General features: G+C 48.4%; 1 protein-coding gene across 1 annotated transcript; it reads right to left on the reverse strand.

The window, feature by feature from the left end:
• Positions 1 to 5724: 5724 nt before the first annotated feature.
• PIGT (phosphatidylinositol glycan anchor biosynthesis class T) lies at positions 5725 to 13074 on the reverse strand. Its single transcript, XM_050917359.1, has 12 exons — positions 12876 to 13074; positions 12449 to 12626; positions 11375 to 11502; positions 10408 to 10508; positions 10053 to 10139; positions 9576 to 9663; positions 9380 to 9477; positions 8793 to 8958; positions 8179 to 8379; positions 7239 to 7404; positions 6946 to 7029; positions 5725 to 6306 (listed from the first exon to the last, which is right to left on the reverse strand). Exons 1-12 carry the CDS (start codon positions 13057 to 13059, stop codon positions 6054 to 6056), a joined length of 1734 nt encoding a protein of 577 aa, XP_050773316.1. The 5' UTR covers positions 13060 to 13074; the 3' UTR covers positions 5725 to 6053.
• Between the last annotated feature and the right edge of the window lie 667 nt (positions 13075 to 13741).

The following is a 13741-nucleotide window of genomic DNA, read 5'->3' on the forward strand; positions in this document are numbered from 1 at the left end:
AAACTGGTGGATGCCTAGGCACCTGAGGGTGCAGGAGGACAAAGAAGATACTAATAGCAAATCAAAATCAAAATGAAGCAGTTTGATCAATCCAAAATGAAATGGAGTTTGGGGGCAATTTTCAGGGAATTATCGAATGAAACCTGAACAGTTTGAATCAGAATGAAAACGAATTTTAAAATTTCACAAAAAGAACAGGAGTACTTGTGGCACCGTAGGGACTGACATTTTTTTCAGCATAAGCTTTCGTGGGCTACAGCTCACTTCTTCGGATGCATACAATGGAACACAGACAGGAGATATTTATACATACAGAGAGCATGAAAAGGTGGAAGTATGCATACCAACTTGAAGAGTCTAATCAATTAAGATGAGCTATCGTCAACAGGAGAAAAAAAACCTTTGAAGGAGAACTTTCTCCTCACACCTTCTATGGGTCATCTCAATTATCACTTCAAAGGTTTTTTTTCTCCTGCTGAGGATAGCTCATCTTAATTGATTAGACTCTTCAAGTTGGTATGCATACTTCCACCTTTTCATGCTCTCTGTATGTATAAATATCTCCTGTCTGTGTGTTCCATTGTATGCATCCGAAGAAGTGAGCTGTAGCCCACGAAAGCTTATGCTGAAATAAATTTGTTAGTCTCTAAGGTGCCACAAGTACTCCTGTTCTTTTTGCAGATACAGTCTAACACAGCTGCTACTCTGAAACCTTTAAAATTTCAAAATCCTTCACACAACAGCATTTCCATTCGCTGCACAGCTCTAGTTGTTAGCCATTTGAATGGTGACTGTGTGGCTAAAACAAAGAGGAGAGGCAGCTCCATGTGCCCTGCATGATGTCTGCCAAGCAGCTGCAATTACTCCTGAACCCTGGGGTGCTGGGTACTGTACAAAGCCAAATAAAGAGACAGTCCCTGGCTCCAAGATTTGACAATCCTTGTGTTAAACTGCTGCATAGAGAGTCCTATAGGACTGCATTAAGAGGGGCCCTGATCTGGAATTGTGATGGGCATAAAGAAAGTGACAATACTGTTAGGTGTAGGTAAGGTAGCATGATTGTCATAAAGGACACAATTACGGCTGTGTGGTTGTGTTAGAATTTTAAAATCTTTCAGGTTTTTCAGTTCTAATCTGGATGGTCACATCCCTTTACCTATCTTTTGCATTATTCTGCATCTTTGCAGGTTAGATTTAATCAGCAAACTAGTCTTTGCAAATATCTGCTTCCAATAATTTCCCTGTGCCCGATTTAGCCACCTTAATCACTTTTATTGTAGATACCTGCTAGTTACTGTCATAGGTGCTGGAACTAGAAGTGTAGGGGTTGCTGCAGCACCCCCTCGCTTGAAGTGGTTTCCATCCCATACAGGGTTTACAGTTTGGTTCAATGGCTCTCAACACCTTGCTCAAAAATTGTTCCGTCACTGTCATCTGCGCATGCCACAAAAGGGGTACCCAAGGACATAGTCCTGGAAAAACAACAAAATCTTACTGTCTCAGCTTCCTAGTTTAGTGCTTTGGGGACACCTTGTGGCTGTAATGAGCCACTGCAGAAATGGATGCAGTTAAAACTTGGAGAGAAAAGTGGAATGAAACTACGGTTGTGGGTAACTAATGATTTTTCTGCATTAAGTGGGACGATGCTCCTAGACTAGTGATGACACCAGCATTTAAATGTGAAACATCTCAGCTGGGTCTTGTAAAATTCTCCTTATTCAGTAGCCTAGGGCAAGCAGGGTTTTCTTTGATGGGAAGAAAAATAGCAACAAGATGCACTGCTGCATTTTAGTCTGGACTTGGTAGGTTTTCATGTTTAGTTTGCAAGGTGCCTTAACTAAATGAGGTGGAGAAGCAGAAGCTGGGTGAATCTGGAATCTCATGAGATCCATCATAGGGAGAGTATTCGAGTGTTGAAACACTGACACTTTCACACCTTGTGGTCCTGCTGCTGGGTTTCATTTGGATGGAAGCAGTGAAGAAATCTTGGTAATGTTCTCTCACCCGTCTGCACTGTGATTCTGTAGAAATGGGGAAAGCCACTGAGGCAGGAGGCTGAATTTAGGGGAAATGCATACAATCTGTTATTTAAGGTAGATGTACACAATCCAGAGAGATGCTACCCGCAGTGTAGTGAGTAGCATTGAAGAGGCTTTGCCTGGTCTCAAACCTGCCACTATATAGCAAACAGGTTTCAAAACAAAATGTACCGTTTGCTACTAATTACTCTCTCTAGGGTCAGTATTACTTTTTAAAAACAAAGAGAAAAAGAGAGGCTGAGAGGATGCTGCATATCTGGAACAAAAGGTGAGCCACATGGCTTGTGTGTCTTTAATTGCACAAGAGTTTGTTCAGTACTGCCACTGCCAGAAAAAACTGTGCCTCTCCAATCTGCTATAATCTTTTAAGCATAATCACAAAATAGTGGATATAGGAGAACAGGTTGGAGTAGTTTATTTGGGCATTCAAGGAGCCTTTGATAGTCTCTCTCAAAAACCTATTAAGGATATTAAGTAGTCACGGAAGACAGGCAAAATATGGTCATGGATTAAAAACTAAGTAATAGAGAACAGAGTAGGGATAAATGGCCAATTTTCAATATAGCAGATGGGCAATAGCAGAGTGCCCAAGGATCTGCATTAGGACCATTATTATGATCTAGAAGAGAGAGTTAGCAAGGAGGTAGGAAGTCCAGATGGCACAATTATTTGATGAGAACAATTGCTAACAAATGCAAAGCGATGCACGCTACAAGAAATAATTTGAGCCACTCGTATACTTTGCTGGGATCTAAAATTAAGCATCACTCAGAAAACTGATCTGGATTTCATTCAGTGAAGACCTCTGCACAATGAGCAACTAAAAAAAAGCAAGCAAACTGTTAAGGGATAAAAAGGATGAGATTGAGAATCATACTACAATTAGGTTAGTAGTGGTTCACCCTCACCTGGGATACTGGGTTCAGTTCTGGTCAGCCCATTTCTAGAAATCAGAAGTAATATAAATAAAGGGAATTCTGAGACAGGTACAAAAACGTCTAGAGGCCTACAGAGACTTCACAGAGAGACAGAAGAGACTGAGATTGTTTAGTTTGGAAAGGGAACATCGCAGAGGACAATACAAGTGACAAGTACAGAGAAGGTCAGGAGGTGCTCCTATTTATCTTCCCATTTTGCAAGAGGACAGTTAAAGAAATAAAGCATCCTATCTAAAACTGATATAAGGACATCTCCTCTCCCCCTCTCCCCCATATTTAATCCATGGAACTCATTGCCACAAGATCTCAAGGACACAAAAAAGGATCAGACCCATAGATAACGAGAGCATCCTCACTTACACTAGAGAAGGCAACAAAGATAAGGGATCTGAATCCTCATGCCTCCAATTGCTCAGAGTTGGGAAGAAATTATTGCCCACAGTAGAGTTTCTTTCTCTAGAGCAGCTAGTTCTGGCCACTGGGAAACAGCATATTGGAGGAGATGGCGCTCCAGGCCGACACTGTGTAGCTGTTCTTTTGTTCCTCTTAAGGGATAAGCAGTTGGCAAGGATATAATATCTTTTAACAGATAAAAACACATCTTCCTGGCAATAACTGAGATATAGGGAGTAGCTCCTGAGGAACTGGGCAAGGCTCATGGAGCCCTGCTAAGGACACCGATCCCAGACCTGGGCTGGGGAGATGCAGATCCTGTCTAGGTGCATTTATAGTGTGATGTTGTGATTGGTCCGTTACTCAGAGCTTCCTAGATGAGGCCAGCCTAGCGTCCTGTGGCGTAGCAAAGACATTGTGTAGACGGCTCTTGCTCCAGATGACTCCTCAGTACTCTGAAATCCTGATCGTTTTCCCTCACTGCACCAGTGGGGCCATGTTACTAAACCGGATTTATAATGAAAAAGGAAACATGGATGTGGGGCCCTGGCAGGTCAACTGTGTGTCACTGTGGGCAGGAAGAAATCATCAGCCTCCAAGTTTGGTTCTCTTCAGTGTACGATGATGCCACCCATCCACCACTCCCAGCTCCTATTTGCTCTGCCACTTAGGAGCTGTGCATTTTCCATGGCCCTGGCTCCAACTACAGCAGGGTTCCTCTCCTCAGTGTCTGTTTAGCATCACTACAGCAGCTGCAGGAGAGAATATTCCCAGGAAGAAGAGGCTGTAAACAGCTTCTGGCTAAACCTCGAAGCAAGGCCAAGGCTCAAGCCACACCCCTGCTATTCCTGTTGCAGCATGTGGAGAAGGTGCCACAAACCCCAGACCAGAGCAGAAGAGTGTAGGACTTGTGGTCATGTTGGGCTGTGAGGGGTGGTGGCTGTTGCTTCTCTATTTAATGCCCTTCTTTGTTCTGTCTTCAGAATTTTGCCAGCTCAGCCCCGAAGATGGCTCCTGTAGGGCAGTGTTGCCAAGGGATTTCTATAATTCTACATCCAAGTCCTCTGACAATTATACTACAGAGCTACAAAGGTAACAGTAATAGCTTCATCCTGATAGAGGAAAGTTTCCAGCCTAGTGCAGGCTGCTGAATGTGACCCAATCCCCCTCCCCCCAAAAAAACCAACCTCATGTGGCCAATCAGTACCTGCTCAGAGCTAAATGAATCATTCATAACTTTGGCCTCTTTCTATGAATACATTTTGGTCTGTACATGCAAGTGATACATTTCTGTTCCAACTGGATGAGAGCGACTCTTGGAATCAGGATCCAGGGTAATCACAATTACACTTATATTTTCTTTCCACAAATGTTCTCCAAGATTCCATTAAAATTCAGTTTTAGAAACATCCAGAGCAGTTATCATACTCCTGGCAAGCGAACACCAAAGAATTGAGTCCAACCTCCAAGAAAACATATGGAAAACTTCAAAGTAGTATTTGGAAAAGTTTTTTCAGTTCTCTGCCTTGAATAACGAACGTCAAAAACTGGAAGATGCACACATCTGCATTCACACGTTCACGAGCTGTCTGTGCACATATCAGATCATTGTACCTTTGCACCCATTTGCTCCTCATGCCCTCCCTAGAGAGAGAATCCTGGGAGATCTGCCCTTCTGCCAAATCTTTCAGCCCTTGGGGAACAGAGACCCCCCACCTCACTGCAGTTCCTCATGCTAAGTGAAATGTAATTAAATCTACTTCAGAACATAAACTGATCCAGGCAGGGGTCAGGTGAGACTTGGATATCTATGTGCAGCATTGCCCCGTCAGCAAGGGCCACGATGGAGAATTGTTAGCTTCTCCTGAAGTCTCACCGACAGGCACTGACCACTGCTGCATGCAGGACATACCCATGGCCTGGTTCAAAATGGCAGGTGGTGAGATCCTGGAATAGATAGGATCAGTGCTCTGCTCAATCCTGTGCAATCCTTCAGTTTTGTCTCCACACTCCATGTTCACTCTCCAGCTGAACTTTGAGAGTTCCTTGCTTACTCCAGCCCATGCAACTCTTATGCTGACCTACTCCTGCAATGTCACTACCAAGAATGGTGGACAACTGTTCATTTATGGTGGCTGCCAGGACAACCAAAATAGATCTGCCATTGAAGTGGAACATTTCCAGGCAAGAGGGTACTTAACCAAGATGCCCAGCTCCACAGCTGGCCCAGGAAAGGAGCCAGGAGTGAGAACAACTGTCCCTACAGGGCAGGACTGACATGGGAGGCTAAACCAGGGGACAAAAGAAGCTGGAACCCCCCACCTTTCAGTTACAAAAAAAGAACAGCACAGGCCTACAAAACAGCGCAGATTTATTTCTGGTACCTTTTTACAGAACATAAATTACCCCTCCCCAGAGCAGGACTATCACGCCTCTTTCCTGATCACTTGGCTCTGCACTTCCCCGTGATCATGGAGCTTTGGGACTACAATTCCCAGCAGCCTCTTAACTGGTGGAAGTTATCCCTGCCATCTTGGCTTCAAGGGCTCCAAGAGACAGAGGTACATGAGGCGGTAGGAGATAAGGCAGCAATGTTTTCCTGTCCTCTCACAATCTCCCTGCAAGCCATGGCTGTAGCCCTCCCATAGAAGCCCACATTATATGCCCACTGCATTGGATTCTCTCAGAGGGGTGGAACCCCTCTGACTTTGCGGATGATGTTGGCCAGTCGCTTGGCCAGGCCTCCTCTGCTTGGCTCTTCCACATGGAAGGTTCTGGTCAATAGGTTGTAGAAGGAGCCATAGCACACGGCCACCACAGTGCAGGTCAGGCAGATGACGTTATATGGCATGCTGAAGTCAGGTGTTGGCAAGTTCACCAGCAATGGCTCCGTGTAGAGACGCACAAAGTAGCTGGAGCCATCGGAAGAAGGAAATCTGGAGATGGAAGCAGGAGGGGGAACATCACTCCATGCAAAACATTCCAGTAGGATCCTTCCTAGTGCGCTGGTAAGTAATGTTGCCCACCTGCTCTGACAGTCACCCCAAAGGTGCACTTGTTACCCCCTGCTCAGAACCTGGGCCCTTCTCTCCAGCCAGCATCAGAGATGACCAGGCAGGTGTCTCTAAAGGCCCATCATGAACCTGAGTCCCCTTGGGAGAGGCCGACAGCACCCAAGGGAAAAGCACACACAGGAGGAATAGTTCATTTGGGCACTATCCCACACCAAGTGCAGGGCCTACAGGGGAAGCCACTCTGCAGGCTCACATTGGTCTCATGCAGGGCAGCCACAGGTTCAAACACACACAGATGGTTGTATGTGGCCTTCTCATTCCTCCCACTCCAGGAACCGACCATTCCCCTCACACGGGCTCCTAAGGGGTGGAGTTTGTGTCTCAGATTCTGAGCATTTCACTAAGAAGACTAGTGAGTAACTCTACAGGGAACTGAGTGCTGACACATGTAAATTAGCACCTACCAGGTGTGAGATCCATGTGCAGCAAGTGCCTAGGAATTCCAGCCCAACACAAACAACCCCTCCCTTTCCCCAATGGCCAGAGACAAGGTGCACTCACAGCGAAGTGAAGAGAGGACTCTGCTCTGCATTCTCTGCCTTCATTGCTATGACACTTGGCACCAGGGCACTCAGGACAGATGGACTAAGGAGACAAAAGCAGCAACAGAGAATCTGAAAGTTGCAGTCTTCAGTCATGCTAGAAAACAAATGGCAAACAACACACACACCAGGAGCCAAGCGTTAAGTGCGGCATTGGGCCCAGAACCCATGACAGGTCTAGAAAGGGAAAGCCCCGCAGAAGCCTGGCCCACAGTATGTAAGTTACCCCAAAGCAGGGGCACATGGCTTTACCTCACATAAAAGCCGTGATTGGGGTCTGGGGTATACTCTGTCCACTTCAGCAAGGCTCTCTCGAACTGGATGGTGATCTTGGTGACAGAGTTTGCTGGGAGCTGGATCAGCATTTCCAGCAGATGGGGCCGCCTTCGGTCCTGAGCCGGCTGGTAGTGGATATAACCTACCACCAAAGACAGTCACATGTCACCCTGCTGGGAACTTTCCCCACTAAGACTGCACTGAGCGATACTGTTGCCTCCACCTTCCCCTACAAGAGAGGGCACAGGATTACACCCACCTCATACAACCTTTCCCTATGGCTTCTGCTCTCCCCACTTAGAGCATTAGCTACTCAGGGCAGGGACTGTGCTATGCTCTGTTCTGGACAGTCAGGGCTTGGCATGTAATTCACAGGAACAACGTTAAAAAGCAAAAGATGCTCAAGTTGACCAGTTCTCACTAACCCAAAACAACACACAAAGATAAACACAATTCTCATGTCAGAGAGGCTCTGTGACGAATACCCAGGATGCCTCACCCCATCTATCAGACACCACTGTAAAGGAAGGTCTCACCCACCCCTGCTACACATCCCTATGGAGGATAATGAAACGCCCACAGACAGATTGTTCTATGTGTGTCCATTATCAACCCAACCCCCTTACTCTTGAAGTGTAATGCTCATGAGATCATGACTTTAACTGAACTAATACGACAAGTTTCCTGAACACACAGCTCTGCTCAGACTCCCCAGTGCTGTTTTTCCATCCCCAGAACTCTCCTGAGCAGATGCTGCTGTTAGTGCTAAACTTGAGAGAGTTTCTGAAGTTAGCTTTCTACAATAGCACAGTGTACAAGGAGTTCACACTGAACCCCTGGTGACTGGGCAGGGACTGATCAGTCGCTGGAATGAGACCCTGGGGCCAGGGGAGTCTGCACAGTGTGTATTCCTTACTTGGTTTGTTTTCCTTTCCCTTGGTGGTGATGACCAAAGTGTGAACATAGAGTCTCAGGTACCAGGGTACGGTCTCCAGTAGTATCACAGGGAAAGCCCGGTATGGGTGGGTGTTATAAATCAGGGTGCTGATTTCTCCTGTCTGCAGGCCATATCCACTCACATAGCGCTGAGCATGGAGCACAGGTGTTGACAGATCCACTGCAACAGGGAAATCAAATAGGAGCTAATAACATCAAAGCCCAGCTGTAACTCTGAACACAAGAATACTGTTATCCACCCAGCAAGGAGCTGAGAGGCCGGGGGCACTTCCCTTTCACATGGCTCCTACTGCCTCCCATCTCGCATGGAGCAGAAAAGGAGGCAAGGGGCAGTTTCTGCCTCACACCCCAGCACAGAGTGGGATGGAGGAAGGGTCTCCTGAATGTTGCTGCTATATGTCTCTCCCCAGCAAGAAGCATGCTGTCCTCTCCTCTTTCTCAGGGCCCACAAAGTGACTAACAGCAGCAGGAGTCTGAGTATCCCCATCCCAGGCTGCCATATTAAGAACTGGTTAGGTGGGGGGAGCTGGAGTCATGCACTGTGCAGGTAAAATGAAGCCATTAGTCACTCACAGCTGTCCTGGGGCCGTTTCCATTTCAGCTGCACATTGAGGCTGCGAGACACATTAAAGAGTGAGGGGCTCAGTAAGTCATAGACTGCATAGGTTCTCCTGTCTCCTTGGACAGATGCTTCATGCACAGACAGTGGAAGTGGGGTCACCTCTAGCAATTCGTTCTCCTGAGAATGTAAGCAGAGCACACAGGAGGAAAGGCAATTCTTGCATTAACCAGTAGACAGAAAGGCAGTCCTTAGCATTCCACGGCATGGAAATGACTGGCCCGTACTCTGTCTAGGAACGCTCCCCCGGCACAGGGCCAGCTCAGGACCTTCCATAACACTACTGTAGCATCTCCATTTCTGGACAGTACTATAGTAATTTTACTCTTTCTACCGACACATCCACTCAACTCACAACAGGAATCCTTTCATCAAGAATCTCATCCCCACAGGGAGCTCTGGGTGACGGCATGGCAGGGCAGTTCCATCTCCGCACTCTGGTGCAATTGGAGACAGCAGACAATGCTGCAGGGAATCCAAATTCCTTCTAACAGGTTGCTGTGTCATGGTACTAGGCAGGACAATGAATAGGAAGTGTTACCTGGGTCTTACTGGAAATATCAACATAGATTTTGCTCTCAGACGCAAGAGGACAAGCTTCAGTGACAGTGCGTGAGAACATCTTGAAAAGGGACCAGTCTGGAGAAGACAGACACACAGAGCGGTCAGCCAGGATGCGAGCAAATGAGTCTCAGTGCACCCAGAAAACACAACATACTGTAGGTTATTCCAGTTACCTCTCTTTCCTTGACCAATGGAGAAGGTGTCAAAGACCACAGTGAGGGTCTGTCTAAGCTCCCAGGAGACACTCAGACATGAAGCATCCTGGAGGACAAGACAAACCAGAGACTGTATTCAACACAAACCCACCTTCCAGAAGGGCAAGACTCATCACAAGAGGGAGATGGGGTTATAACAGGGTCATTAGACACACTGCAGGGCCCAGATGGGACTCATAAGAGTGGAGAAGGACAACATATCACTTAAATGTGGGTGGATTAGGTCCTAATCAGCCTATTTCACAAGGGCCAGGGCAGAGCTGTTCCCTACAGTGTATTCTCCAGGGCTTTGTCTGGTATAGTTTACCAACCCAAATGATTAGGAAATGCTTCCTAGTGTTCCGTCTATATGTTCATTCCTGAAGCATCAAGGGTCTTATCAGCTTGTCCAGAAATGCACACTACTCCCAGCTTTTGGACACTAGTGGGGCTCACCCTGCAGATGGGGCGGATATGCACTGCCTGGGAGTGGTAACTGGTGTGGAACAAACGTTCAGCCTTCAGCAACACAGCAAGACCAGCCTGCAGACAGTGAAGGAGAAAACATTATTCAATCAACAGCTACATATGTAACCACCACCAAGCTATCAAGTGCCTCAAACTTTCAAAGAGCCCAGCAGAGGCTTCACCTCTCACCAAGTATTCCAGCTCCACCTGCTCCTGCTGAGATGGGAGAAGGACTCCAATGGGAGTTATAGCGATGCAGTAACATTTGCTCTTTGGGAACCCAGCTCCAAAGACTCTGGCGATGACCTGATCAGGCAGTGGAAAGCCTGGGATTTGCCCTCACCTTTGAACCACATGGCAGCAGCTTTTTCCAAGGCGTGAGGTTCTCAGTACACACGACCTCCCGGGGCAAGACGGCATATCTCAGGAGATGGTGATCTGTAACTGCGATGGGGGAGTGGAGGGTTAGTCACTTGGTGTTAGTCTGTCCACATGCACCAAAGCAACACTTCTCAAAGCTGATCAGTCTCTGAAGGGGTCTAGAATCCCATGAGCTCTGTTGAAAAGGGAGGAGACCGCTGCAGGGCCACTTCATCAAACAATGGATCTGAGGGGACAGCTGTGTGTATCTCCAACATATAGGAAAAAACCCTCTGGTTTAGTTTCTGGATGAATAGCCTGCAAGTTCCAGTCATCATTACTTTCTACAGTTCTTTGCCACAGAGGGGCCTGAATAACTTGAGGTATGGAAGTTATTCTATTCAGGTTCTTATTAGAGGGCCTTTAGGTCACTGGTTCAAATTGAGCTGAGTTTGGTGGGGACTAGAAGCTGCTTCCAGCTGCCTGTATGAAGTTAGTTTGACATTTCAATTCAGTTCCTAGTCTGCAGGTATCTGCATCACAATAATCACCACAACTGGCACTAACTGACCCCCTTGTCAGCAGTCTCAGAAAAGGGGAAGAGGACCGAATGAGCCAGAGTACCTAAATTCCCCCCTTTCCCCTAAAAGTGATCCCTTCAGGTGAGGAATGAGACCCTGGTGGGGGTGAATCTAGCATAACTGCTGCCCATGCTGTATATGTCCTGTGGACACAGGCGGTTTCAGTTTCTAGAGCTGTCTGATACCTCTCCACTTCCAAATTCACTTAGAAGACCTACCCTTAGAATGTTAGCATAACCAAGAGTTCTCCCAGGACCTGCATCCAAACCTTGCCCTCAGTACCACTGCAACAGTGAAGTGAACCATCAACAATCAATAAGCATTCCCCCACAGATTAAAGCCAGCCCTTTCACACAGGTCCTGTCTCACCATTGGCCAAACCCAGAGGTTTGAATGATGCAGTTGGAGTGACGGTGTTGGTGGAATCAATGAAGTTCAGAGAGGCACAGAATATCCCTGAGAGGATGTTACTAAGTTCTTTCCAGGCTTTATCAACACTGAACGAAAAATATAAGAGGCAACAAGTTACACAACTGTCTCTCTCCCAAATCTATATGGGTCTGTTTGAAATTAAAAATTTATATAGTATATTTGATAAATGAATAGATCATTGCAAAGAGAGCACTGTTAATAAATGTGTAAATATCACTACTGAAGCCTTAACCAGACAACAATAAAACAAGGGCTTTGGAGACAGCCAGAAAGAAATGAGGATATTGAGCAGTGACACCGGAAGGAGGTCCATGAAAGTAAGCTAGAGATGATATTTCACAGCACACAAAGACTACAAAAGGTATCATGGTTGGGGTGGAAAGAGGAGAAATGGAATCTTGTCAACATACAGCCCACAAAATAATTACACTTGCTCCAACAGTGAATACAAATATTCTTTACAGAACATCACAGATGTGCACAATACATTGCAAACACAGGGCCAGATCCTGGCACCCTTAGAATGAATAGCAACTTATTCCGCACTTTCTTAAAGACACCTAGAACATTACAAATTCTCCCTTGTGAGTGCAGTTCTCTAACCCAAGGGAGACCACACTGTAGCCCAACCTATAGTGCAGCTAACAGCCAGACTACAGGTGACAGCAGATGACAAAGAACTATATGTTGGGACCTTGGGTCAAATTCAACAATGAGATAAATAGATGCAATGCAGTTTATTTATAGGTATTTCTATGCCCTCATTGCCATAATAGCCAAGCATGCCCATTTATGCCAGTACATTAATCACCCCACAATATTTAGAGGCTACCAATCAGTATTAAAAATGTGAGTAACTTCAATATAGTCCATTGGGAATCAGTCAGGTGCGGCCCTTGGACTGATGGGAAGTGGCCAATGCCACACCATTGGGTGGGTGAAGCTTGGGCATTGCCTCCAGCTGTAACTTTCTTTTAGAATGGTTACTGTGGTACTACCCGAGACACTTACTCAGTGACAGAGTCCTGGAACCAGACCCAGAGCTCAGCCCCGGCTGGGGCTTGCAAGTAGGGTTGTCCCCAGGTCCGTGTTCGCCAGAAGCCCTGAGTGAGGGACAGGTGCAGCTCTCGAACCAAGAACTTGGAGATGAGCTGACCCAGAGCCTTGGGGAAGAGCCTGTAGTGAGAGACTGCCGGGAGCAGAGTGAGCGGCGCACGTGCACGGTGAGTCCAGGAGGTCGTGTGCCCAGCCATCCCGTCCCACCCAGCGCCCGGCAGCCCTGAACCGAGCCTCAGCCCACCGTTCATCCTGCCTCACGGCTCCCTGGTGCAGCACAGCCCCAGCCCCGGCACTGAGGCAGGGCGGTAACGGACCTGCTCCCCGCAGCCCAGAACCCCGCCCCGGGGCTCGCTCGCCCCAACCCAGCCCCGCCCCTCACCTCCCTCCCGGTGCAGCTCCGAGTCCCAGCGGGCCCGGAACTGGAAGGTGGCGCCGAGGTCCCCGGAAGGCAGCGGGCTGAGCAGCAGCTCCTCCCGCAGGCTGTCCCGGGGCGGGCCCGTCGAGCCGCCCGTCGAGCCCAGCAGCAGCAAGAGCCCCAGCAGCGCAGCTACAGCCCCCGCCATCCTTCACACTTCCGCTTCCGGCCCGCTCACCCAATGGGGAGGCACTTCCGGCACCGACCGTCGAGAGTCCGCCGGGAGGGGGGGGGAGAGGGTTGCTAGGGGAGTTCAGGCAGAAACGGGGCGGGGCCTCCCGTTCGGTGACCCTGAGTTCCCCGCGGCGCGTGGCGGGGTCTGGCGGGGCCGCGGGGGGCACGAGCGCGACACACGTGCCTGTCCCGGGGCGCGCGCAGCCGCACCCCCTGGGCTTGGCCTCTCGCGCCAGGAGTTGGACCCACGTGGCTCGTCCCTTTCACAGCCCCCCCTACACGGGGGGTCGCTGGGAGCTCTGGTCCCGTCGCTGCGGGCAGCCCCTGATCTGCACCCCGCTCTCCGCAGCGGGGAGTCCTCGCTCTGGCCTGATCAGCCCTTGGGGCCGGGGAGCCCTGTTAGTGCTGCTTGCAATGGGACGCGGGCCCACCAAGAACTGACAGGAGCGGGACCCACCAAGTGGCCTCACGCAGGCCATGGGGCAGCGACAGAGGGGGACCTTTTGGGTCACCTTCCAGCCTGCTCTGGGACTGGACTGGATCTGATGCAGTGCCTTAGGTGCAAAATGCTCCTTATCCTAGTCCATGCCCCCCTGCAAGCTAGTACCCCTAATCTAGAGTCACACTGGAACTAGTACCCTAGAGGTGAAGGCCTC

This window comes from Gopherus flavomarginatus, chromosome 11 (assembly GCF_025201925.1).
Source record: "Gopherus flavomarginatus isolate rGopFla2 chromosome 11, rGopFla2.mat.asm, whole genome shotgun sequence".
In the NCBI taxonomy this organism is placed as follows: domain Eukaryota; kingdom Metazoa; phylum Chordata; order Testudines; family Testudinidae; genus Gopherus; species Gopherus flavomarginatus.

Coding starts and splice junctions, on each gene's coding strand:
- PIGT (XM_050917359.1), bottom strand. CDS start 13,059: ATGGCGGGGGCTGTAGCTGCGCTGCTGGGGCTCTTGCTGCTGCTGGGC. Junction 10,509..11,374: donor ACCTCTGGGTTTGGCCAATG/GTGAGACAGGAC, acceptor CCCCCATCGCAG/TTACAGATCACCATCTCCTG. Junction 8,380..8,792: donor GAAACGGCCCCAGGACAGCT/GTGAGTGACTAA, acceptor TCCCTGTTGCAG/TGGATCTGTCAACACCTGTG.